Below are 26,300 nucleotides of genomic sequence, written 5' to 3' on the forward strand. Positions count from 1 at the left end.
AGCATGGAGAGCTGCATCAAACCAGTCTCAGGACTGAAGACCACAACAACAACAACATGAATTGTTCAGCTTATAAAAAATTTTATTGGCCTTTTTAAATGATGTCTACTACCGGCACCTCTTCTGTATGGCTGCATGGTGTAGCTGCGTGATCTGAGGCGACTTGCCACAGTTTGCTTGGCTCCTCCTGTTGGAGGTTCGAATTCTCCCTCGGGCATGGGTGTGTGTGTTGTCCTTAGCGTAAGTTAGTTTAAGTTTGATTAAGTAGTGTGTAAGCGTAGGGATAGATGACCTCAGCAGTTTGGTCCCATAGGAACTTTCACAAATTTCCTTTTCTTCTGTGTGGTCAACTACCTAAATCAACACAAGTGGACATATGGATGGAGAGCTGTTGATATTTACACTAAAAACAGTGTGTATAAAATATTTTATTTCTTATATTGCAGTGACATTTTTTATGCAAACAAAAAGTATTATAACAGTTTTCAGCTTGTCTGTCCCAAAGTCTATTTAATTCTTTTTGATTTCTGTGAAGGCTGGAATGCCCATTGGTCATGCTCTTCATCATCAACTTCATCACTATCTGCACCATTTTCTTGTATTTTATTGAAGGAACTTGTTGCTGTTTCATATAAGATTAACTCCTTTCCTCCAATAATGTGAGGTGTAGAACGCTGATATGGTAGACGAGCCTTAATAGAAGGAAAACCGAGAAGACAATTAATACATTTTATAATGGAGTAGGTATCTTGCATCTGCTGTTTTTCTCTATATTACAATATTTCATAAAGTAAGCTGCACAAAGAATATAAAAAAACACACACATAAATTAATGTCAAGAAGGAATGATTCATTCCTGTGATTCAGAAGCAGAGCTGAATAATCTATAAGTACTACCAATAAATGCACTGATTTTTTCCTACACTGTAGCAACTCAAAATGACCATCCTACCACAGGATCTACTTCAACAGATGTACCAAACACTAGATTTGCTTTCTGAACTCAAATGAAGACTCAAACTTATTCTTTTAAAACTATTAAATCTTTCCAAGCACTAGTTTTCAGCACAAAAAATTGCTAGAATGAGCCATGTCATCTTTCTACAGTAATCAAAGAAAAACTTTTAATGTTGGTTGAATAAATTCCATCAAAGGGAAATTCACCTGAGAAAAGTAACAAATATGAGACTAAATTACTGGTCCACACTTACCTTCAGTTAGTAAAATGTTTAGCACCACCGACAGACGTGTAAAAGTAAAAGTGATGAAATTATCTTAGCTTTTAGAGCTATTAGTTCCTCCCTTGGATAGGAGAGAGTGGGGAGGATCAAAAACGAAAGGCAGGCTACTCTGTTCACAAGATGTAGTGAAGACAACAGTCAAAAATATGATAGAGGAGGCATCAGAGAGTAGTAGGCCAGATAAGGTACTTTGGTGAGCACTTCACATTTTGTGTATCCCATAATATTATCCTGAGGCAACTGCTTGATATCATAAGTGGTGGCTGTTTCTTACTGCTGGCAAGCTGTAACTGAAGAGTCACATTTTAATGAACTGTTGTACGACTGGGAAACATATGCACTAACAAAAGTGTGAGGTTTCTGCTTAAGTTTATGGTTACACCTGGGGATGAGTCTGATGGTATACATATTTATGCCTCCTCTCGGTACTGAGTCCTGTCCAAATGAACTTCGATGCAGTCTCAGTTTCTATCTCGATGGGTTTGAGTTTTTTGCTAACTGTGAAAAGACATCACCTACATTTCCCAGTAGGTGAATTCAATGTATTTTCAGATTTACATAAAAGATCTGGCTGCTACCAATTGAGTATTTTTGCCAGCCTGCTTTACCTCATGTTATTATGGGCTCCACTACTTCAATGTCTGGGACTTAGTTTTGATTGCATTGGCAGTTGATAACTAAGATTTAATCATCTCTGTTGGGGGACATTAATTTGGACCTTGAATTGATACTGCAACTACATCTACATCCATCCTCTGCAAAACAACTGTGAAGTGGAAGGAAAGAGGGTACTTTCCAATGTACCAGTTATTAGGGCCTCTTCCCGTTTCATCCAAATATGCCTCTGTGCATACTGTAATCAATCCAATCTTGTCTTCATGATTCCTACAGGAGGAATACATAGGGGGTCAAAGGATAAGACTAGTGTCATCATTTAAAGCTGTCTCTTAAAATTTTGTAAATAGGCTTTCTCAGGATAGTTAATCTCTATCTTCAAGCATTTGCCAGTTCAGTTCCTTCAGGGTACCTGTGACACACTCCCACTGGTTAGACAAACCCATAAACATTCACAATACCCTTCTCTGTTTACATTCAGTTTCCCCTGTTAGTCCTATTTGGTACAGGTCCTAAACACTTAAGCAATATTCTAGGATGGGTCACCTATACCCGGGCCGGTGAAACATGTCACTTGACAGCTCACATGTGGTTGGCTACACTGCGATAGCGAGGTTGTAACAGCTGCCACCGCACACGCCCACAACTCCGAAGTATGTTTTGTAAATGTAAGCTACAATCAACATTTATACGTAGGTGCAACAAAAAACGTTTTTCTAATAATGGAGAGAATGTCGACGGAGACTAAGAGTTTGATAGTATATTAAACCAGGTAATAAAAACACCCGAAGTTAATGACAATATCTTTAAAAAGTTGTCCCAAATTGTTACAGTAATAGCTGCATGTAAAATGTCGTATAATAATGTAATCTAAGCACACCAAATAACACGCTATCCACACTCATAGAAAGAAATAAAGCAAAGCGTGCATAGCCTATCCAATTGCAGAGAGAGAAAAATATTAATTCTGTATACATTTACACTAGCCAATTTATGATGTCAATGGCGCAATTCCATCCAGTTCTCCTTCACTGTCATCGGAACTAGCGTCAAAACCGTTGTCTTTGTCATCATCATCATTAAGAGAAATCATTAATATTTGTTTTCATTTATAATGCGATCTATAGTATGTGCTTCTCTTATTAGTTTAGTAACAGGGCCTACTTTATTGGCAGGAATCGGCGCATGCCCATGAACAGAAACAAATTCTTTTTCTTGCTCGTAAAACTCACGCATCCCCCATAGCAATTCCAAAGCCTGACTATTTAATGGCACTCCGCGGCACAATGGATTGTCGGCATGGTGAACGACATCGTTTTGGTGACATTGTTTAACAAACAAAAACTGTAGTCAAGGCGGTAACACAACACAACACAACAAAAAAATGGTTCAAATGGCTCTGAGCACTATGCGACTTAACGTCTGAAGTCAAGCGCCTAGGACCGCACGGCCACACCAGCCGGCACAACACAACACAACACAACAGCGCACTAACATACAATGTTTACATGGAAGCCGGCAATGTGGTAGCGTCAACGCCGGAACCTGCTTTTGTTCGGTGCTGCTACTGATTCAGAAGACACGGTGCCTCCCATTCATCACTTGTTTGTTAGTTATAGTACCAACTCTACGGCACTTGGTGAGTGACCTTGAAGTGACATGTTTGAGCGGCCCAGGTTTTTGTTTTGTTTTTAGGTGCTTTTTAAGCACTCTCTATTGTACACTGATTGCATTTCCCTAGTATCCTACCAGCAAATTGAAATCTGATATCTGCTTTACCTATGACTGACCCAAAGCAATCATTCCATTTCACATTACAACATAGTTACATCCAGGTATTTGTAAGAGTTGATTGATTCCAGCTTTGATCCACTGATATTAACAGTCATAGGATTCTACATTTTTTTGTTTTGTGAAGTGCACAATTGTACATTTCTGAACATTTAAAGCATGTTGCTAATCTTTGTACCACTTTGAAATCTTATCAAGATCCAACTCAAACTTGATGCAGCTTTCTTCAGATAGTACTTCATCACAGCTAACTGAATCACCTTCAAAATGCCTGAGGTTACTATTAATATTGTCCACAAGATTGTTAATATACAACATGAACATCAAGTGACCCAACATACTTCTCTGGGTACACCTGTAATTACTTCGACACAACAGGCACAGGGTAATAGAGATTCATGTGTCTGAAATGATCTATGCATGAAGCATACAGCAACTGCCACCGTCATACCTTAGCAAAAGACTGACTGAGAATCCGGGAAAATTCTGGTCCTATGTAAGCTAAGGCTTCCATCCAATCACTCGTTGACCAGTCTGGTGCAAGAGTTGAAGCTAGCAAAAAGAAAGCTGAAGTTTTAAATTTCTTGCTTAAGACTTAGTTAACACAAATGCAAACATACCATCATTTGACCATCAAACAGACTCCCATATGGACAACATAGCAATAAGCATCCCTGGTGTAGAGTTGAAAACAAATAAGTCACCACGTATGGATGGAAACTCAATTCAGAATTAGAAAGCGTACTCTATGGCATTGACCCCTTACTTAGCTTGCGGTTATCACGAATCTCTCACCCAGTGCAAAGTCTCAAGCGACTGGAAAAAAGCACAGGTCACTCCCGTACATATGAAGAGTAAACGAATGGACCCACAAAATTATAGATCAACATCCCTAACACTGGTTTGCCGCAGAATCATTGAATATATTCTCAGTTTGAATGCAACAAATTTTTTTGAGACAGAGAGGCTTATGTCCCTCAATCACCATGGTTTTAAAAAGCATCACTCGTGTGAAACTCAGCATGCCCTTTCTCACATGATGTACTGCAAACAGATGAAGGGCAACAGGCAACTGGATTTCTGGAAAATGTTTGACACAGTGCCCCATTGCAGGCTGTTAACAAAGGCACAAACAGATGGAATAGGTACACAGATATGTAAGTGGCTTGAAGACTTCTTAACTAATAGAAACCAGCATGTTGTCCTTGATGGCAATTGTTCATCAGAGACAAGTGTATCATCAGGATTGCCCCAGGGAAGTGCGATAGGACCGCTATTATTTTTGATATGCATAAATTAGCTGGCAGACAGAGTGAGCAGCAATCTGCAGTTATTTGCTGATGATGCTGTGGTGTATGGTACAATGTGGAAGATGAATGACTGTAGGAGGATACAAGATGACTCAGAGAAAATTTCTAGTTGGTGTGATGAGTAGCAAGTAGAAAAATGTAAGTTGATGCAGGTGAGTAAGAAAAACAAACCTTTGATGTTCGGATACAGCATTAGTATTGATCTATATGGCACAGACACATCATTTAAATATGTGGGCATAAAGCTGCAAAGTGAAATGAAATGAAATGAGCATGTGAGCATTGTGGTAGGGAAGGCAAATGGTCAAATTTGGGGTATCGGGAGAAATTTGGGAAGTGTGGTTCAGCTGTACAGGAGACTGCATACAGAATGCAGTACTGCTCAAGTGTTTGGAATCTGTACCAGATCAGATTAAAGAAAGATATCGAAGGAGTTGAAAGCTAGGCTGCTAGATTTGTTACCGTTAGGTAGGTTTGAACAACATGCAAGTGCTGGGGAGACGCTTCAGGAACTCAAATGGGAATCCCTGGAGGGAAGGTGACGATCTTTTCGAGGAACACTGCTGAGAAAATTTAGAGAACCAGCACTTGTAGCTGACTGCAGAACAGTTCTACTGACAGCAACATAAATTTTGTGTCGGGATCATGAAGATAATATTTGAGAAATTAGGATTCATACGGAGGCACATAGACAGTCGCATTTCCCTCGCTCTATTTATGAGTGGAACAGGAACGGAAATGAGCATCAGCAGTACACGGTACCCTCTGCCATGCACTTTATGGTGGATTCTGGAGTAAGTATGTAGATGTAGCTGTACATGTTGATCTGTCGATAACTATCCAGCCAAGATAACATGGTGCATACTTCTTACCAAAAAATCCTCAAAGCATAGATGTGGTACAAATTGTAAGTCAAATGCTTCCTGGAAATTGAGAAATACTTCATTTACCTGACTGCCTTGATCCATGGCTATCAGAATGTCATGTGAGAAAAGTGTGAGTTGAGTTCCACATCATCAATGTTTACGGAACCTACACTGGCCAGTATGGAGGAGGTCATTATGTCTTCCAACTAGTAGGCACTGTTTTTGTATGATGGATTCACGGTAGACTGTAGTTAAATGAAGGTCTAACTCAGCCACAAATCTGATGCAGAATCTGATACGGATATATTGGGGTTTGAAGCTTTGTTCAATTTTAGTGATTCCAACTGTTTCTCAACACCACTGACAGTAACATCTACTGTATATCACTCATCTTTGGAGTGGTGTGAGAATTCACCTGAAGCAACAACTCCAGATTTTCATTTGTACAGGAAAATTTGAAACCCAAGTTCAGTGTTTCTGCTATTGTTATGTTACCCTCCGGTTTCATTCCATGTCTCATCCATGAGTGTCTGGACACTAACTTTGATACCACTAGCAGCCTTTACATATGATCGGCACTTCTTTGTCTTTCGTGAGAGATCCTTCAATAATATTCTCTAATGGTAATTATTGATGCTTTTATGCACTGTCTTATAGACAGCCAAATATGTTTCACTCTCCCTCTAACTATTGCCCTACACTTTGGTTTACACCCACTATGGTAGTAGTCTCTGTTTCTTTAGAAGTTCCTCTATAGTGATTGTATACCATGGAGTATTCTAAGAGGTATATGTCTTTCAAGTGCATGGTCAACTATTCTCCTAAACCTGAGTCACAGTTCTTCTAAACACTCTTTTCCAGAAGTAAATGTTTTGAGTGCATTCATAAGCTATGACACTACTGCTTATTGTTTTAGTTTGCTGAAACTCTAATCCCTTCTACTTGTTTTAGTTGCACTTTGCACTTTAGTAATCATTGTTACAACTAATGGCTCAAGGTCACTGATACCAGTTTCTATGTGGATATCCTCAAAGAGGTCAGGTCTGTTTGTTGCCATTAGACCCAATATATTTCCATCATGAGTGAGCTATCAAACAATTTCCTCTAGTTAGTTCTTAAAGAAATCATTTAGTAATATTTTGCAGGATGTTTTGTCACACACCCCAGTAATAAAACTGCAATTTTCCCAACTGACTGCTGGATGATTAAAATCCGTTCCAACAATGACAGTATGAGTGGGGGTTTCCTACAGCTATCAGTATAAGGACTAGGTGAAATGTCACCTCATCTAAACAGAAAAACCCCTATGTTACCTCCAAACGCAAGCATGAACAGGCAAGGATTTGAATGTGACTCTTCTTAAATATGACTTCACTGTTTTAAAAAACTGACCTCTGAGGAAACTGCTGAGACTGATTCTTCATTCTTCCCTTCTTACTCTTTTGCAAATCTATTGGAAAATAATATGCTTCCATTCATATATATTCTAAATCAAATTAACTGTTGTCTAATAAGCTAATTAATACATGTGAGGCTAGGTGTTGAATAAAGTGAATGGTGAGCATTACATTAACAACTACAAGAAGCACAAAAATACATACCTTTCTGAATTTTTTGAAGTTTTCAACTGTGTTATCCTCTTTAACACTGCTAACAGAAGAACATTCATTTTTTCGGATGACCAAGTCCTTCAGCAGGATAGTTGTCTTGTTGACACCAATAGTAATGTGGCCATCATCATCAACTTCTTCTTTGACCTTAAAAAAATGAGGAAGTAGAAACGTAAACAATTTAAGAGAAAGGTGACCACTTACCAAATATCAGAGGTGATGAGTCATCAACAGGCACATAAACAACACACACACACACACACACACACACACACACACACACAGAGAGCCACTGTCATCTCAAGGCACGCAAAAACAACAATGGTCATGTGTGTGTTTTTCAAAATCTGAACAATAACTCTGTACACTAGCTAGCAATTTCTAACAGCCTTCTTTCATTCAAATGACCTGTCTGCCACTCGCCACTCACCAATTCTTCTATGTGGTGAGTAGCAATTTACCACTTTCTAATTGTTGAAATTAACAACAACAACAACAACACATTCAACCAACAAATACATCACCTAGAACAAGGGACATTATTCAGTTTATACACTCCCTTATACACTGTAATAAAGTGAAACATTAAGATATAAAAACAGATGTTCCTTCTTTGATTGAAAAATGAAAATAATGCCCTAGCAGTTTCCAATATCTTTATCTTCTACATGTTTTGAAAAGTTCAACTTAACCTTTAAAATACATTAATACAAACTATAGAAAATAAAAAATACAAGATTTCAGCATTTTTATGTAAAATCACATTTTAAATGCTTTTATTCTCTCCTTTTCTTGTTTTCCCACAATTGACGATTCACTTCCTCACAATGCTGTACTCCAGACGTACATTATCATAAATTTATTCCTCAAAGTAAGACCTATACTTGATAACAGCAGACTCTGCCCTCCTAGCCTGTGCTAGCCTGTACTTATATCCACCTTGCTCCACCCGTAATTTGTTACTTTGCCACCAAGGTAGCAGAATTCTTTCACTTCATGTCTTATGTGGCCAACAGTCATGTGCTGAAGAAAAGAAGAGTGGCTGGAAGTGACAGACAATAACCTGCATCTACTTAAGTCCACAATGTGTCCATGGTATACTTCCTGCCAGCCACACAGGGGGGATGAGGTCCTACAACATAACCTGAAGGTTATAATGATAGTTCTAGAAAAGTATGTTGATTATTGAAAAGCTTATATGGCCTGGCACACTGCTGCTCGAATGAGAGATCCACTAATTATGTGATGGAATTAGAATTTAAGAGAAGTAAAGCTGATCCTTGTGTCTTTACGAGTCAGAAAATTTCTGACAAGAATTTCTTCAAACTCTATGTTGATGACTGACTGACTGACTGTGACAAATAATGACTGTGAACTTAAATAATTTATTGAAGATCTTGAAAGACAATTCAGAGTAAAATCAAAGCCAGCATCATATTTCTTAGACTTGGAAATGATAGAAAAGAAGATGGGCCCATTCAAGTCAGTCAGACTCACTACACAAAGAAAGTTTTGGAGGGCTTTGGCATGAGTGACTGTGGAGCTGTAACAACTCCAATTATCAAGGATGATGGCATAGAAGAGAACCCTATCAACACTGAATATCCTTATCGACAAGCAGTTGGGTTCTTGATGTACCTAATGTGTGGGACAAGACTAGGCATATCATATGCTGTTGAAGTAGTATCTAGATGTCTTGAAAATCTAACAGAGCATATGTAATAACTTCTAGTTGAACAAATATATTTCAAGGAAGATGCAATACATGAAAGTCACAGATCAAGTAAACAGAGTAAGACGTGTGTACACTTTAACAGTCAAATCATAACTGAGTCCAAGTCTAGTGGCCGCTGGCTGGCTGGCCGCTTAGGTGGTGCTGCTGCTGCATGGCTGGCAGACAGCGCCGCACGTAGAGGATGCGTGTAACTGCGCGGCGGCACTTTGAAAGATTGGCGAGTCACAATACTTTTCCCCCCTTTGAATTTTTTGCACAGGTCTTGATGGAGGTGGCCTGTAGATTGCTAACATTCATAGGTGTTGTTTGACTGGACATAAAGTCTTGAGGAGGAGGCTTCCTGTATGTACGGAAGTGTCCCCGATGATAACAGGTCGAGATGACAGGAGACGTAGGGGTTGGGGCCCCGTGCACCAATCTGCCCGTTGTGGCAAGTTCGGTTGTTATAATAGGAGACACGAGCGATGTGTCAGCGTCTGTAGGAGAAGGAGGCGAGTAGAGTTGCTCTGACAGATGATGGTCATCTGGTTCCTGCATGGGCACGTCTCCTGGTAGCGTCAGTTCTTGTGCTGGCACCGATATGATGGTGAGAGGACTGCTTTGTGGATAATGAGAGATTCCAGTATCCCGAGTGTCAGGTAGAGCCGAAGGTGGTGTAGCGGCATCCGGAACAGGCACTGCCGGCACACGAGGCCGAAGCTGGTCCGAATGATGCACTGCAACACCCATGTCCGTCTGGATTTCTAACAGGCGTTGGCCACAGTGTTGTAAGATGTGGCTAGGACTCCATTTTGGCCGCCTGCCATATCCCCATACCCATACAAGGTCGTCGGCGGTGAACCGGCCAAGCGAAGGCACCCATGGCCATGAGGTGGAAGGCCGCAGGAGATGAAGTGGCATGCGGGGCTGTTGGCCATGTAGGAGCTCAGCCGGGCTGTGGTTGCCCATGGGGGTAAAACGGTAAGAAGCCAGAAATTGGAGAAGCACATCATCAGCAGAAGAAGTCAGGAGTTTCCTCATCTGAGCCTTAAATGTGCGGACCTGTTGTTCAGCCGCACCATTTGACTGTGGATGGAACGGAGGGGCTGCGACATGCATGACACCGTGACGGGCACAAAAATCCGCAAAATTGGAAGAGGCAAATTGGGCACCATTATCAGTAACAAGAGCAGAGGGAAGGCCTTCCAAAGAGAAAAAGTGAGCTAGAGCATTGGTGGTTGCCGCGGTGGTAGGCGACGTGCAACGGACAATGAAAGGAAAGTTAGAGTAGGCGTCAATTACGAGGAGCCAATAAGTACCTAAAAAAGGTCTCCTGAAGTCAGCATGAATATGCTCCCAGGGCTTCTCAGGTGAAGGCCACGGTAACAAAGATGACTTTGGGGCGGTGGCCTGTGACGCACAAGGGCCGCAGGCAGCGATCACGTGTGCGATTTCAGAGTCGATGCCGGGCCAGTACCCATGACAGTGCACCAGAGATTTTGTGCGAGAGACACCCCAGTGCCCTTTGTGAAGGAGGCGCAAGACCGAAGCACGCAAAGATGCAGGTACCACAACACGTGGCAAAGCATTTTCGGTGGAAAAGAGGATAACACCACTAGCCGCGAGGCGGTTACGGCAAAGCGTAGTAGTTCCGCAACGGATCAGAAGTCTTAGCGGACGGGTGATCAGGCCAACCCTTCTGAATACAGCTTAAAACCCAGGAGAGGGTAGGGTCAGAACCCATAGCAGCGGCCAGCCGGTCCCCAGTGATGGGGAACCCGTCCACAACCCGCTGCTCGGCAACATCCTGGTGGAAACACAAAAGTTCGTCCCTATCGAATGCCAGATCAGGACCCATGGGAAGGCAAGACAGTGCATCAGCATTCACATGTTAAGCCATCAGCTGGAAATGAATCTCATAATTGAAACGAGACAAGTAAAGAGCCCAACGCTGGAGGCGGTGTGCCGCCTTGTCAGGAAGTGACGTTGATGGAAGAAACAAGGAAACAAGTGGTTTGTGATCCATACCAAGATGAAATGTGGATCAATAGAGAAAAACACCAAACTTATGAAGAGCATAAATAATGGCCAAAGCTTCTTTTTCAATTTGAGAATACTTTTGTTGGGCATCCGCATCGCATGACGCGGACCAGTGAAAAGGCACGTTTTTATGCAAAAGGCGATGCAACGGCTGAGCCACCGAAGCAGCAGACGATAAAAACTTGTGATAGTATGCTATTTTCCCCAAGAAGGCCTGCAGTTCCTTAACAGATGTAGGGCGAGGAAGGGCATCGATCGCAGCGACAGTTTGCTGAATCGGACGAATACCATCCCGAAACAGTTGAAACCCCAAGTATGTGATAGATGCCTGAAAAAATTTTGAATATTCTGAAGATTACACTTAAGAGTGGCAGTCTGTAAGACATGAAAAAGTGTGCGGAGATTTTGAAGATGTTCGTCAGTGGTGGAGCCAGTGACAACAATGTCGTCCTGGTAATTTATATACCCAGGGACAGTGAGCAATAATTGTTCCAAGAATCGCTAAAAGAGAGCAGGGGCACTGGCAACCCCAAATGGCAATTGTTGGTATTGACAGAGGCCGAAAGGCATGTTAAGGACCAGAAACTGTGGAAGCAGCGTCGAGAGGAAGTTGATGATATGCTTCTGACAGGTCAAGTTTAGAAAAATACTGGCCTCCAGCAAGTTTAGTGAACAATTCTTCAGGTCGAGGCATAGGGTAAGTGTCGATAAGGCATTGAGCATTTACAGTGGCTTTGAAATCACCACAGAGATGACTATCACCATTTGGCTAAGCAACGACGACGACAGGAGAAGACCACTCACTGGAAGTGACAGAAAGCAAGACCCCTGAAGCAGTGAGACGATCCAGCTCCCGTTTGACGTGATCATGAAGGGCCACAGGAATGGGCCAAGCCCGAAAAAACTTAGGCCGAGCAGTGGGTTTGAGCGTGATATGAACTTCAAAGTCGTTTGCACGGCCTAACCCAGGAGAAAAAAGGGACGAAAATGTCGTCAACAACAAATCCAATTGAGCATAAGGAATAGCATCAGAGACGATATTGACAGAGTCATCCACGGAGAACCCAAAAACGCAAAAGGCATTGAAATCAAAAAGATTCTCCGCATTACTATGGTCGACCACAAATATGCGAACAGTGCGAACGACAGATTTGTAAGGTACCTCAGCATCAAATTGTCCCAAGAGAGAAATCTTCTATTTATTGTAAGTTCATAATTGCCTAAAGACAGGTGACAGGATTGGAGAACCCAACTAAAGATACATCTGAGAATTGATGATGGTGGCAGCAGAACCAGTATGCGCTCGGGAGCATACTGCAGTCACGTCAGCCGGCGGGGACACGCCACATGCTTCGTTAACATTGCCCAGAGGTTGTGTTTCCCTGACGTTGCCCCATGCCTCTATTTGCGCTCCAGCGGCGCAAGAAATTTCGAAAGACTGAGAGGTGGATAGGACTTCATCTAGAGTCGTATTTGCCAACTGAAGGGCACATTGCCTAACTTCTTTGCCGGGCACTGATCAGATAATAGCATCCCGTACCATGGAATTGGCATAGGATTCTTTGTGAACTTCAGTAACAAATTGACACTTTCTATTGAGGCCGTGAAGTTCAGCAGCTCAAGCACGATAGGATTGATTCAGTTGTTTTTGACAACGATATAAGGCAACAAGAGAGGCTACCACATGTGTTTGCTTTTGAAAATAGACAGACAGATGTGAGCACATTTCAGCCAAGGACAAAGAAGCAGGATCTTTCAAAGGAGCCAATTGCGACAACAACCGATACATTTGAGGTGAAATCTATGAAAGGAACAGAGACTTACATGTTTGTTCGTCCACGACATGAAATGCCAAGAAGTGCTGTCGAAGACGTTTTTCGAAATCAGACCAGTCTTCTGCCGTCTCATTGTAAGGAGGAAAAGCCGGTAGAGACAATGACGAGAGATGCCCCGCATTTGATGATGCGACGAAATCACAAATCGCATTTGTGAGAAGCATTTGCTGTTCTATGAGACCTTGCAATAGTTGCTCTAAAGTAGCCATGGAAACTTGTGGGTCAACGATGGAAAAGAAAAGTCACTACCTCGTCGCCAATTGTAATAACTTCAAGTTAAACAAATATATTTCAAGGAAGACGCAATACATGAAAGTCACAGATCAAGTAAACAGAGTAAGACGTGTGTACACTTTAACAGTAAAATCATAACTGAGTCCAAGTCTAGCAGCCGATGGCTGCATGGCTGGCAGACAGCGCCACATGTAGAGGAAGCGCGTAACTGCGCGGCGGCACTTTGAAAGATCGGTGAGTCACAACAGCATGTAATAAGAGGAAAAAGAATTTTTTGCTTTTTGAGAGGCATCTATGACTATGGACTTATTTAGAAAAATGGTGAAGACAACGGCATTCTCTTGAATGTTATAGTGACGCTGATGAAAGAGGTGATTTAGGGACTGGACGATCTACCTTAAAAGTTCTCTGACTGTACTTTGGTGCACCTGTTAGTTGGATGAGTCAGTGACAAACTTCAGTTGCAATCTCTACTACAGAAGCTGAAGTTGTAGTGGCTGGTGAAGCGGCATGAGACATGGTTTGGATGAACGGACTTTTAACTGAACTTTGCCAGCTAAAGGATTCGAAACCTTTCCTACAAGTGCACAATGAAGCTGCTGTTCGACTACCACAGAATACTGAATTCCACTGATGGACAAAACATTTTTGTCTCAGACACTTCTTTGTTCAAGAATTAGTTACAGCTCATAAAATTAACATTTTGAGAGTAGATACAGAAAATCAGCTTGCGGATTTGTTAACAAAACCATTATTTGCTACCCAACTAAGACAGTTGTGCAAAAATATGAGGGAATGTAAGTTATTAAATAAGGAAGCATGTTAAAGTTTTGTATTGTAAACAGTTTTACTTAATAATTTAACTGAGATTTAAATATCTCTGTTTTACCAGACAGATTTTTTTGCATTCTTTGCCACAATGGAAATTTATTATCATTGTTAAGTTATATTCTGTATACTTCAAATAAACCAGCATTTTTTTAATTTTTTTTATTTTTTTTTAATTTATTTATTTATTTTTTTTTTTTTTGTTCTACGAAAAACTTGTGTCATTCCCAAATAACCAAACAAGTTCTGCCTGCTAGTAATTTGAGTAATATTAGAAATCTGGAACAATATTACCTTATTCTTCCTACTTAGTGAAAACAAGAATAAGATCACCCTGGTCAGTTTCAGTCACACATGAACTAAGTGAGTAGTGGACTAAAATTTTATTTCAGTTTTATAATGGAGAGACTTATTATCTGTAAAAAGCAGGCTGAATGAACTTTTTTGAATAGTGCTAGTCCGGCTACAATTAACATGACTGAAAAGTATTGTTATCCTCGGCATTAATGGTACACATGATAAACAAAATACTGAATACTTGCAATATTATTCCAATGTAACCATGTGTGTTTTGTCTGAAAGTTGAAAACTGTACGCATGGTAGTATTCTAACTTGGGTGTGTTTTTCGTATAGTCCTATTAATAAAAAGCATAACTGAGGCTGAAACATTTATTTAGTCCATCAGTACCTTGGTGTGTGCAGCTAGAGCTTGAAAACCACATTGAGACTGACCAGCAGAATCAACTAACAAAGACCTGAGATCGAATCAGTTCAGCACTAGACTCTATGATCTGTCAGTCTTGAGACGTTACTGCATAGTCACCTCAAAGGATTAACAATTTTCTTATTGGGAAGGGACATTAAACTTGGAGTTATACGGTATGCATTGTAATTAACGGCGGCAACTGACATGGCTGGAAGTACAAAAGCAGAAGCAAAAACAGTCCAGTAAACACGTGTTCACAAACAAGTCCTATGAAATAACGTGAGACACAGCTGCTTTCCAATATTCACCTTACAGAAGCAAAATATTCAGTACTGTTGACAGACATAATGCAATATCTGAGCAAAATTTTGTGGAACACCTCATGTAATGTGGCTCTGACTACCAGATGTCACAAGAGTACAAAAGGAGGTGTGTGTGTGTGTGTGTGGGGGGGGGGGGGGGGGTACTTTGTTGTCAGTAGAGAAGCAATAGCTAACACTCTCAAATCCAAGACTGTACCAAGCAGTACTGAATGTAGGTTTGAGGGCAAAGAGTAGAGTGTGCTTTACCATGGTCAACAGTTAAGTTTCATGAGAGATTAGATTATATTAGATTAGATTAGATTAATACTTGTTCCATAGATCATGAATACGACACTTCGCAATGATGTGGAACGTGTCAGGTTAATAAAAGATGTCTGTACAAGATATTACATTACACAAAATATTGCATGACACTAATGTTTAAGTTAGTTTTTCCCCCCTCCTTTAATTTATATTTAAAAATTCAGCCAATTTATTTTTAAATGTTGGTTGACTATCTATCAGGCTTCTGATGCAGTTTGGTAGGTGACCAAAGACTTTTGTGGCAGCAAATTTACCCCTTTCTGTGCCAAAGTCAGATTTAACCCTGCATAGTGAAGATCATCCTTTCTCCTGGTGTTATAGATATACACACTTCTATTACTTTTGAACTGGGTTTTATTAACAACAAATTTCATAAGTGAATATATATACTGTGAGGATCCCTAGATCCTAAAATAGATGTCTGCAGGATGACAGTGGGTGGGCTCCAGCAATTAATCTGATTACACGTTTTTGAGCAATGAATACTTTTCTACTCAATGATGAATTACCCCAGAATATGATGCCATACGAAAGCAGTGAATGAAAGTAGGCATAGTAAGCTAATTTACTGAGATTCTTATCACCAAAATTTGCAATAAGCCTAATAGCATACGTAGCAGAACTCAGACGTTTCAGCAGACCATCAATGTGTTGCTTCCAGTTTAACCTCTCATCAATGGACACACCTAAAAATTTTGAAAATTCTACCTTAGCTACAGACTTCTGTTCAAAGTCTATATTTATTACTGGAGTTGTGCCATTTACTGTAAGGAACCGTATATACTGTGTTTTATCAAAATTTTAAAGAGAGTCCGTTTGCTGAGAACCACTTAATAATTTTGTGAAAAACATCATTTACAATTACATAACTTAGTTCTTGGTTTTTGGATGTTATTACTATACTTGTATCATCAGCAAAAAGAACTAACTTTGCATCTTCATCAATGTGGAATGGTAAGTCATTAATGTACATCAAGAACAGTAAAGGACCTAAGACCGAACCCTGTGGGACCCTGTACTTGATAGTTTGAGGAATCAGCTGTTGTTTTAACATTACCCGAACCACTTATTTCAACTTTCTGCATTCTTCCAGTTAAGTATGAATTAAACCATTTGTGCACTTCCCTCCTCAAACCATAATGATTTAGCTTATCTAAAAGAATTTCATGATTTACACAATCAAAGGCCTTAGAGAGATCACAAAAAATACCAATGGGTGATGTCCGGTTATTCAGAGCGTTTAATATTTGATCAGTGAAAGCGTATATAGCATTTTCTGTTGAAAAGCCTTTCTGAAAACCAAACTGACATTTTGTTAGTACTTTATTTTTACAAATATGGGAGGCTACTCTTGAATACATTACTTTTTCAAAATTTTTTGATAGAGCTGTCAGAAGAGAGATTGGGCAATAGTTGTTGACATCCGACGTATCCCCCTTTTTATGCAATGGTTTTACAATGGCATATTTCAGTCTATCAGGGAAAACACCCTGCTCCAAAGAGCTATTACATACGTGGCTGAGAATACTACTTATCTGTGGGGAACAAGCTTTAAATATCTTGGTGGAAATGCCATCAATTCTGTAAGAGCTTTTACTTTTCAGTGAGTTTATTATTCTACTGATTTCAGAGGGAGAGGTTGGTGGAAATACAGTTGTTTCAAACTGCACAGGTATGGCCTCTTCTATTAGAAGCCTTGCCTCTTCTAGTGAAGATCTAGATCCTATTTTCTCCACAACATTTAAAAAATGATTATTGAAAATATTTTCAATTTCTGATTGTTTGTTAGTACACTTGTCATTCAGTCTTATGGCACTAAAGTCTTCCTGTGCTCTTGGTTGCCCTGTTTCCCTTTCAATAATATTCCAAATTGCTTTAAGTTTATTATCAGAGTTACTGATCTCAGACATGATACACATGCTTCTGGACTTTTTAATAACTTTTCTTAGTACCGCACAATAGTTTTTATAATATTGAACAATTTCGGGGTCAATACTCCCTCTTGCTGTTAGATACAGTTCTCTTTTACGGTTGCAAGATATTCTTATTCGTTTAGTTAGCCAAGGTTTTTTTTTTTTTTTAATTATGTTTAACTATTTTCTTGGGAAAACAATTTTCAAATACCCTTAAAAATGTATCGTGAAATAAGTTATATTTCAAGTTTGCATCGGGTTCCATATACACTTCATCCCAGTCTAGCTGCTTTAGGCTTTCCCTAAAGTTTGCAATATTTAAATTGTTAACTGAACGCACTGCTTTGAAATTCTGATTTGATATACTGCATGGAGCTATGTCATGTACTGTAACTAGCTGTGTACCATGATCCGAAAGACCATTCTCGACAGGATAAGCATTTATGTCCTTAAACTTATCTTGGTCTATAAAAAAGTTATCTATCAATGTCCTACTGTTCTTTGTTATCCGAGTAGGAAAATCAATGACGGAGCTCAAACTGAAAGAACTGAGTAATACTACAAGGTCATTCTTCCTATTACACCCTTTCAGGCAATCAACATTGAAATCCCCACAAATGATAATTTGCTTCCCCTGTCTGACAGATAGCACAACAAAGCATCCAAGTTTTCTAGAAATAGCTGGAAATTCCCTGAGGGGGACCTATACACTGTTACAACTATGAAAGTGCCATCATTTAGTTTTAGTTCAGTGGCACATGCTTCCATATGTTGCTCTACACAAAAATTTTTAGTTTCTAAATTTTTTACACTGTGGAAGCTTTTGACATATATGGCAACTCCTTCTCTCATCATACTATCTCTACTTACATGTGCAGCTAATTTGTACCCATTGATGCTAACCTTTTGCATATCAGTGACAATGTGATGCTCAGACAGGCATAGTACATCTATTGCATTCTCAGTTTCTATATCATCTAAACAAAGCAAAAGCTCATCAATTTTATTCTTCAATCCCCCAATATTTTGATGAAATATACTAACATTATTTTTCACTTTACTTTTGTGAGCATCTTGAACTTTTTTTAACATCTTTAGTACTTGCCTGGCTGAGTTTCCCACTGGACACTGATCGTACACTAAAAAAGAGTTTCCACCATGAGATGTAGTTCCTCCCCCCTTTAAATTTCCTGCTATCAGCCCAGCCAGTTTACCCTTCCCTTTCTTGTTGAGGTGTAGGCCATTTCTAGTATAGTCCCACCTACAGAGTGAATCAACAGGAACTACACCAATGTGTGACCCTGCACCAGATCCAAGTAGCCGTTCCAACTCCAAATTAACTCTCCTGACAGAAGAGCTCAAATGAGGATGGTCGTGGCGCTCCAGAACCGACACAAACCCAACACTGGTATGACTCGATGCTGATGCAATCTTTGCCAGGTCACACTCTATGCTGTACCCCGGATCTCTGTCAATACTGTTGCCCGGCCTACCCACAATAACCACAGTATCTTCCTTAGTAAAGCCTCTACATAGTGAACCTAAATCCTCTGTAACCTGCCCCAGCCCAGCACTAGGTTTGAAAAAACTTGTGACCCGGTATTCTGACCCTAATTCATCCTGCAGGAGTTGGCCCACACCCCTAGCATGTGAACTACCTAGCAACAAGACTTTCTTTCTCTTTGCAGACTTCCCTACCTTCTTATTCAATTTGCTGCTGAAAGCTTGTTGAGCCCTGTCTACATCTACTTCTGTGAGAGGCTCATCAGTTTCTGACTGAGGCAACAGGTCAAACCTATTTTGTACATTAATAACAAAGCTGTCAGAAGAATTTCTTGGCCTGTTCCTTATGCCTGTTGCCCCTTACCAGCCCTGTTTACCCTTCTCCCCCCTTAACCTGCCCAGTTCTCGCCTAGCCTCATCTAACTCAGCCTGAAGGGCAGCAATTTTCCCCTCCTGTGCCACAATCTTTCTGTCTCTACTGCATAGCCTACAGAACCACTGATGAGTCTCACTCACTTTCCCAATTCCCACGCCACTACAATCGCCCCAATGAGAAAAGTTACTACATTCATCACACCAGACCCCGGAGCTAACGATTCTATGGCACGTCAGGCACTTTACACTCATGGTACAAATCGATTTTAGTGACAGAAAGACAATTAAGTTACCGGAAAACAATGAAAATACGTGTACGAAAAATTAGGCCTACTCGTGACAATGTAAACAATGGTTCAGAAGTTTATTACTGGAAATTACTTAAGAGATGACAATACTCTACAGATATAAAGGGGCAGAAAACATATTTAGCACACTAAACTATCAGTAAATGCACTTAAAATTGCAGTATGAAATTTAATCTGAAAGCTCAAAAGTTCGGCCTGATCGCGATATGCAAACAAAACGAACTTTACGTGATTACTGTGAAAATACGTGAGTAAGATAAAAACTTTTAATGGTACGCTTGAAGAGCACTATAATTAAGATAATAAATTAGTTTAAAGTGTCAGAAACAGTTTATTACTACTTAAATTACTTATCTTGTACGGGAGCTGTGACTCAAACGTCCATATAGCAGGCGCAGGGCTACCAATGGAAAGAGTTTGTTTCCAAACAAGACACACATCTTATACCACTGACATTTGGACTGCTGTGTTGTTGTTTCAGCACAATACTGGTACAAAGGTAACTGGGGTGAGAAACCAAACAAAACACAACAATTCTGTGCTGAGCCACAAAAAACCACAGTCGTATGTGCAGGGATGTTCAGAGAGTGCCCTGAGAATCTTTTGAAGGTCTGTAAATGAGGTTTTGGTTCATCCTGTACATCGTGACCACAACTCGTGCGCAAAGGAAATAGCTTCCAAAAAACTCATTCAATCAATTCATCAGTATTGGTTATCAGTATGGGACCCTTATCAGGGAGGAATAGTACAGGAGTTAGAGATGAGCCCACGAAAACTAATGCATGTCATCATGCGTCCATTCACATACACATCACATGAAAGGATCATGATGGGAACAATCAAAGCTCATGTGAGGCTTCCCAATGCAGTTCTCATGCACCATTAACAAATGGAGCAGGAAAGGGGCAAAATATAATATTAGGAAATGTATGCTCTGCCACACACTGTAAGGTGGCTTGTTCATGGCGTGCACAGATTTTGAAGTAATTGGAAGTTACCAGGCATGTAGATTACTTGTAAAATGGATTGGATTGGTCAGGAGAGCTCAGTGACTTTTAATGTGGACTCTTCGCTGAACGTCACCCGAGTAACAAATTCATCAATACAGATAAATCAAGACCAGTCAGAGCTCTTGTACTGACGGAGAGGGACCATTGAACACTGCAGAGAATGGTTGCAAAAACCTGCATGAAATCAGCAGAAGGATTCACTTGCAAGTTCACAAGTGCCACCAGCAGTTCAGCTAGAGCAATGACTGCATCACAAGGAGTTCAAGAGAATGATGTAGAATGGTTGAGCATTTCCTTGTAAGCAATACATTTCTGTAGTCCAAGAGCAATTCCACAGGACAGCACATGAATTGAAATGGATGATTTGGAAAGATAACTCATACTATACCCTGCAGCAATCTGGCGGAAGGGTTTGGGTTTGGTGAATGACTGGAGAACATCACTTGCCATGATGTGTAGTGCCAACAATGAAGTATGGAGGATGTGGTGTTATGGTACGGAGGTGTGTTTCATGAATAGTCCTACTACTGTAGTCCTATTATTGAGCTTAAGAAAATGCTAAATGCAGGAGGATCTGAACACACTTTACAGCACTGTGGGCTGTGTACAGTAGAAGAACTGTTCAAAATGGTGATTATATCAGTGTGACAATGCACCCTCTCATAAAGCAGCATCTGTGGGCCAATGGTTGTTGGATAATAACATTTCTGAAATGGACTGGCCTGCCCAGAGTCCGAACCTAAAACCAGTGGACCACCTTTCTGATGGGTTAGAACTTCAACTTCACTCCAGACCACACTGTCCACCTCCTCTGGTTTTAGCTCTTGTGGAATAATGGTCTGCCATTCCTCCACAGACATTCAGATACCTCACTGGAAGTGCCCTCCACAGAATTCAAGCCATCGCCATCATAAAGGCGAAGTGTGCACACTCCATATTAATGTCCGGTATTATGTGTCAGGATATTTTTGATTAGATAATGTGTAAGCACACTCACTTGTTCTCCTCTTACCCTGAAAACAGGTGCCTTCCTCTCATCTCAGTGACCTGTTCTTCGTTTTTAGCTTCCCATCCTATCCCTCTGTGTTTCTTGAGGAAGGACATAGGCGTTCCAAATCTAGGAAAGTGTGTGCATACTTTTAAGTGTGTTTACTGGCAGTGATTAATATTTTTTAATATTTTGTTTCCTGAAGATAAATAATGGCCAGCACGTCTCTCCCACAAAGTTTTTCAATTTTCTTGGTTGAATTTTTCATATGAAATATTGTTTTAGTTTTCACAAAAGTATTTGAATTCTAAACTTTTCGAAAAGGCCTCAAGTAACTGCACTTGAATTGCACCCAAGGGCACTGATTGAGGAATGTAGTGCATAAATAATAGGGTACTGGCACATTTTGCAACTGAAGAAAGATGACACCCAATGCACCAATATAGACCACAATGAATAGATCGAACAGGATCTGTACCTCGGCCCTGTGATCACCTGACCTGAATCGTTCAGAATTTTCTATCCAGGGTCATCTCAAAAGTGAAGTGTACAGCATTCCATATGATACAGTCAAAGAAATGGAGCAGCAAATTGTACAGTCTTGTGAAGATTTACAAGGTGATTTGGAGCACTTGAAGATTGGTATCTGACTGGAGAGATGTATGCATTATTGCATGCAAATGTGAAGGTGACACATGGGACACCTTCTTCAACAGGTGCAAGTGCACAGTAAATTGTAACATGTTTGTAAAATGTAATGTGCTCAAAATGTATTGCATTTCTTGCTAAGGTATGCCATGGGTGGAGTCTGAGCCCAATCAGATGATGGCTTAACAAAAAGATTGCATTTGAAATACATTTGCACTATCTAGAATAATATTTCACACTATAGTCAATGGTAGCTTGTAACCACATACTTGCAGTTATCTTGCAAGTTGCTCATTTGTGGGATCATGCTTACTTGAATGCTTTTGCTTCTATTCTTGTATATTTTCACACATGTCAAGTGTTGCTGTTAGTTGTGATACAGCCTGTACTTAAATATTTACTTGTCTAGACATTGGTTTTTCCTTTCTACATGAATGGAATTAATAAAACTCATTTGTGACTGGTAGTTTCTGTGTCTCATTAATGTTTCTCAAGTTTGTCAGATAATAGTTTAAACATTGAAGTGTGTAGCACCTGTTAGTGTTCAAATTGGTGAAATAAATTATTATATGTAACATTCATATTAAAAATTAATTCCATGAATGTGGATTTCTTAATATCAGCTGTATCAGGCATAGATCCACAATCTAACATAAAAAAGTGAAAACGTAATGCAACCAGTTTTAAGGAATTCACATTCATGGTATTAATTTAAAATTATTTAATACAGCTGTGGATCAACAGTGTCTGTTCTTTCAGACAAGCATGTAAGTATTACCTTCAGATGTTATACGAAAATCAAATAATACATTTAAGAAATATGAATACATATTGTTGAACAGGGTCCCTGCATTTCACAAGTGTTATGGTCCCTGCATGATATAAACCCACCCTGCAAGTACGCAACTGTTCAGTAATTGGTCATACAATCACAATGGAGGAGGGCATGTTTATGATCTTTCTAGGGAGTTGAAGTAGTAGAGAAGAGCATTAATGATCCATATAAAATTATTTCAAATGATAATTAGTTCCCAGTGCTGATAACTTGTTTGAGATAGCATGTGGTTAGCAGCAGATACCTATGATTCATATGGAACACAGCTGCAGAGGGGAATGATGTCATCAATAAAAAGTTAATTCTAAGATTGGAGAAAGAAGTTTGTGAACCTTAAGTCTTACTGCAATACAATAATGGGTGAGTTTAGAATAAGAATGAAGCTGAAAAATGTTTCTTATACAGGAAATTTCAGATTTGACATCAGATGTGTACTACTCAAACTCATGAGGACAATGTACACATCTTAAATATTTCTAGGGAAAGAAAAGGAGAGAAAATTGTAAGTACACAATAGAATTAGAGGTGAGATTGACAATATTCTGTCAAATACCAATGAAACTGTAATGGCTGTGATGATCTTAAATCACTTTGAAATCTCATGTGACATCAGGCTGCTGAGATGTGCAGCAAAACTAAATGCAACTGTTGTTTAACTGATGCAAGGAATTCAAGTATACGTAAGGAATCATCTTCATCATCATATCCAACTGCTGTTTCCCACATATAATGCACAAGAATTCATCAGCTCTTCCCGTCTCATAGTTCTTCTCTCCACTTCCGTCTTCACATTTTCTAGCTAAGATTATCTACAGCTCCTCCTCAGTATTTTTTTTCCCTTTCACTACTACCTAAATTTGTGGTTTTGCTGTTCTAACATTCTTCATACTCATAAAACCATCGTATCACTAGGCTTTATAGCAATCTACTGCATCAACAACGTAGTTTAATGGCAGCTTCTTCCTTATTTTTCTCATATTTTGTACTAATTTTCCCTGGCTTCTGGTTCATGGTACTGATGAATTTCATTCCTGGTGAAATTTAACTTTTTTCTACCACATAAAATGATGTAGGGCTTCATGTGACGGCCAAAATAGCCCAAAATGTTCTGTGGGACAATGCATACAAATCCTGAATGCTTGTCAGTAAGGCAGGGTGGTTGAATAATATCTTTACCCAGGGATTGTGGAGGTCAAGAAGTACTCATTATTTCATCTTCATGTTCATTCAAGCAATGATAGACCTTTTGCAATGGAGAGAATGCAGTAATTATCATGTCAAAAAATTCAAAACCTTACTGTACCACTGAATGAAGATAATTATCCAAAGTGTTTTGAAAAGTCTCATTAATTACCACTGAAAACTACAATATGATTTCTTAAACTATTAGAGAAACTCCACATGTTTCACAGTTGAAAGAAGGCAGTCTTCACAATTGGTTTACCTTGGTGTTAGCCATAGATAAATACATCCTTCATATGTACAATTAATGGACTGCATAATATATTTCTATTCACCCATGGTTCAGTCTTTGTACTGCTGAAGTCTCTTTCAGGCATTTTGTTTCTAAGGTGTTTGATAATAGCCATTCTAAATTTTTTTTCCTTCATTTATAACCGACACTGCCTTCTTTAGACATATATTAATTTCAGTATTCACTTTTATGGCACTTCTTTTCTTACTAAAGACAGAAGTTCTCTTCAATGCCCTGTAGTCTATGCAAGAAAGTTAAGTTTTTTTTCTACTACTGAATTTAGTAGACAAAATTTTCCCCACACTATGTGTGCTGTCATGACATCGAATACAGCAGTTCAGCTCACAAATGGTAAATTAATGACTATTGTTGCAGATGCAGCAACTAAACAGCATTGGATAATTTTCCCTCATTGATGGCCTCTAAGGGCCAATATAACTCTATAATCTAGATCAAAACACCACAATTGTCACAGATGTAACGAGGGCTCAGGAAAGGGAAAACAAAATACAATCTCACGATCCATGGAATGAATGTCAGGAAAAGGACATTTTTTGTCAGAATGTGGCTATTATCTGTTACTAAACAGCTAAAACAGTCATCTAGTTCAAGTTGCAGGTTGCCAATCTGACAGCTTTCAGGGGCAACAAAAATTTGATTTTCAATATTTCAAATTTAAAATACTGTCATAATACTATGTTAAATGTTTAACAGGCAATGTAACTTACAGCATGAAATTACCATGATCATATTCATCCAGTATTTGAAAATGAGAGCACTTAGTGACTTTTAACAAACTATACCGTTTTAAACTTTTCGTTGTTTCTGGAGTAAAACAACATCATCAAGCATGATGTTTTAATTTATTATTTATTTACTACCAAATTTTTTTGTTACCTATTTCGCAGACTGTATCCACATGTACCACTGAAGGTACATGTTCATTCGTCTATGTGGAAATATCTACATCTACATCTACTTGGATACTCTGCAAATCATGTTCAAGTGCCTGGCAGAGGGTTTATCAATCTACCTTCACAATTCTCTATTATTCCAATCTCGTATAGCGTGCGCAAAGAACGAACACCTATTTCTTTCTGTACAAGCTCTGATTTCCTTTATTTTATCTTGGTGATTGTTCCTGCCTATGTAGGTCGCTGTCAACAAAATATTTTTGCATTTGGAGGAGAAAGTTTGTGATTGGAATTTCATGAGAAGATTCCATTGCAATAAAAAACGCTTTTATTTTAATGATTTCCAGCCCAAATCCTGTATAATTTCTGTGACAGTCTCCCCATATTTCGCGATAATACAAAACATGCTGCCTTTCTTTGAACTTTTTCGATGCATTCTGTCAGTCCTTTCTGGTAAGGATTCCACATCGTGCAGCAGTATTCTAAAAGAGGACGGACAAGCGTAGTTAGGCAGTCTCCTTAGTAGGTCTGTTACATTTTCTAAGTGTCCTGCCAATAAGACACAGTCTTTGGTTAAGCTTCCCCACAACATTTTCTATGTGTTCCTTCCAATTTAAGTTGTTCGTAATTGTAATGCCTTGGTATTTAGTTGAATTTATGACTTTTAGATTAGACTGATTTATCGTGTAACCGAAGTTTAACGAGTTCCTTTTAGCACTCATGTGGATGACCTCACACTTTTCATTATTTAGGGTCAACTGCCACTTTTCACACCTTTCAGATATCGTTTCTAAACTGTTTGGATCTTCTGATAACTTTATTAGTCGATAAATGACAGCGTCATCTGCAAACAACCAAAGACGGCTGCTCAGATTGTCTCCAAAATTGTTTATATAGATAAGGAACAGCAAAGGG

General features: G+C 39.5%; 1 protein-coding gene across 1 annotated transcript in view; it reads right to left on the reverse strand.

Moving 5' to 3' along the window:
• Nucleotides 1-408: 408 nt before the first annotated feature.
• LOC126267235 (nibrin-like) overlaps nt 409-26,300 on the reverse strand; it is a 172,364-nt gene continuing 146,472 nt past the window's right edge. Inside the window, exons 9-10 of the mRNA XM_049972217.1 lie at nt 7,425-7,580; nt 409-692 (exon numbers count right to left, since the gene is read on the reverse strand). Of these exons, the coding sequence (XP_049828174.1) occupies nt 507-692; nt 7,425-7,580 (342 nt within the window). The 3' untranslated portion in view covers nt 409-506. The remainder of the gene's footprint in view (nt 693-7,424; nt 7,581-26,300) is intronic.

This window comes from Schistocerca gregaria, chromosome 4 (assembly GCF_023897955.1).
Source record: "Schistocerca gregaria isolate iqSchGreg1 chromosome 4, iqSchGreg1.2, whole genome shotgun sequence".
NCBI classification, from domain to species: Eukaryota; Metazoa; Arthropoda; class Insecta; order Orthoptera; family Acrididae; genus Schistocerca; species Schistocerca gregaria.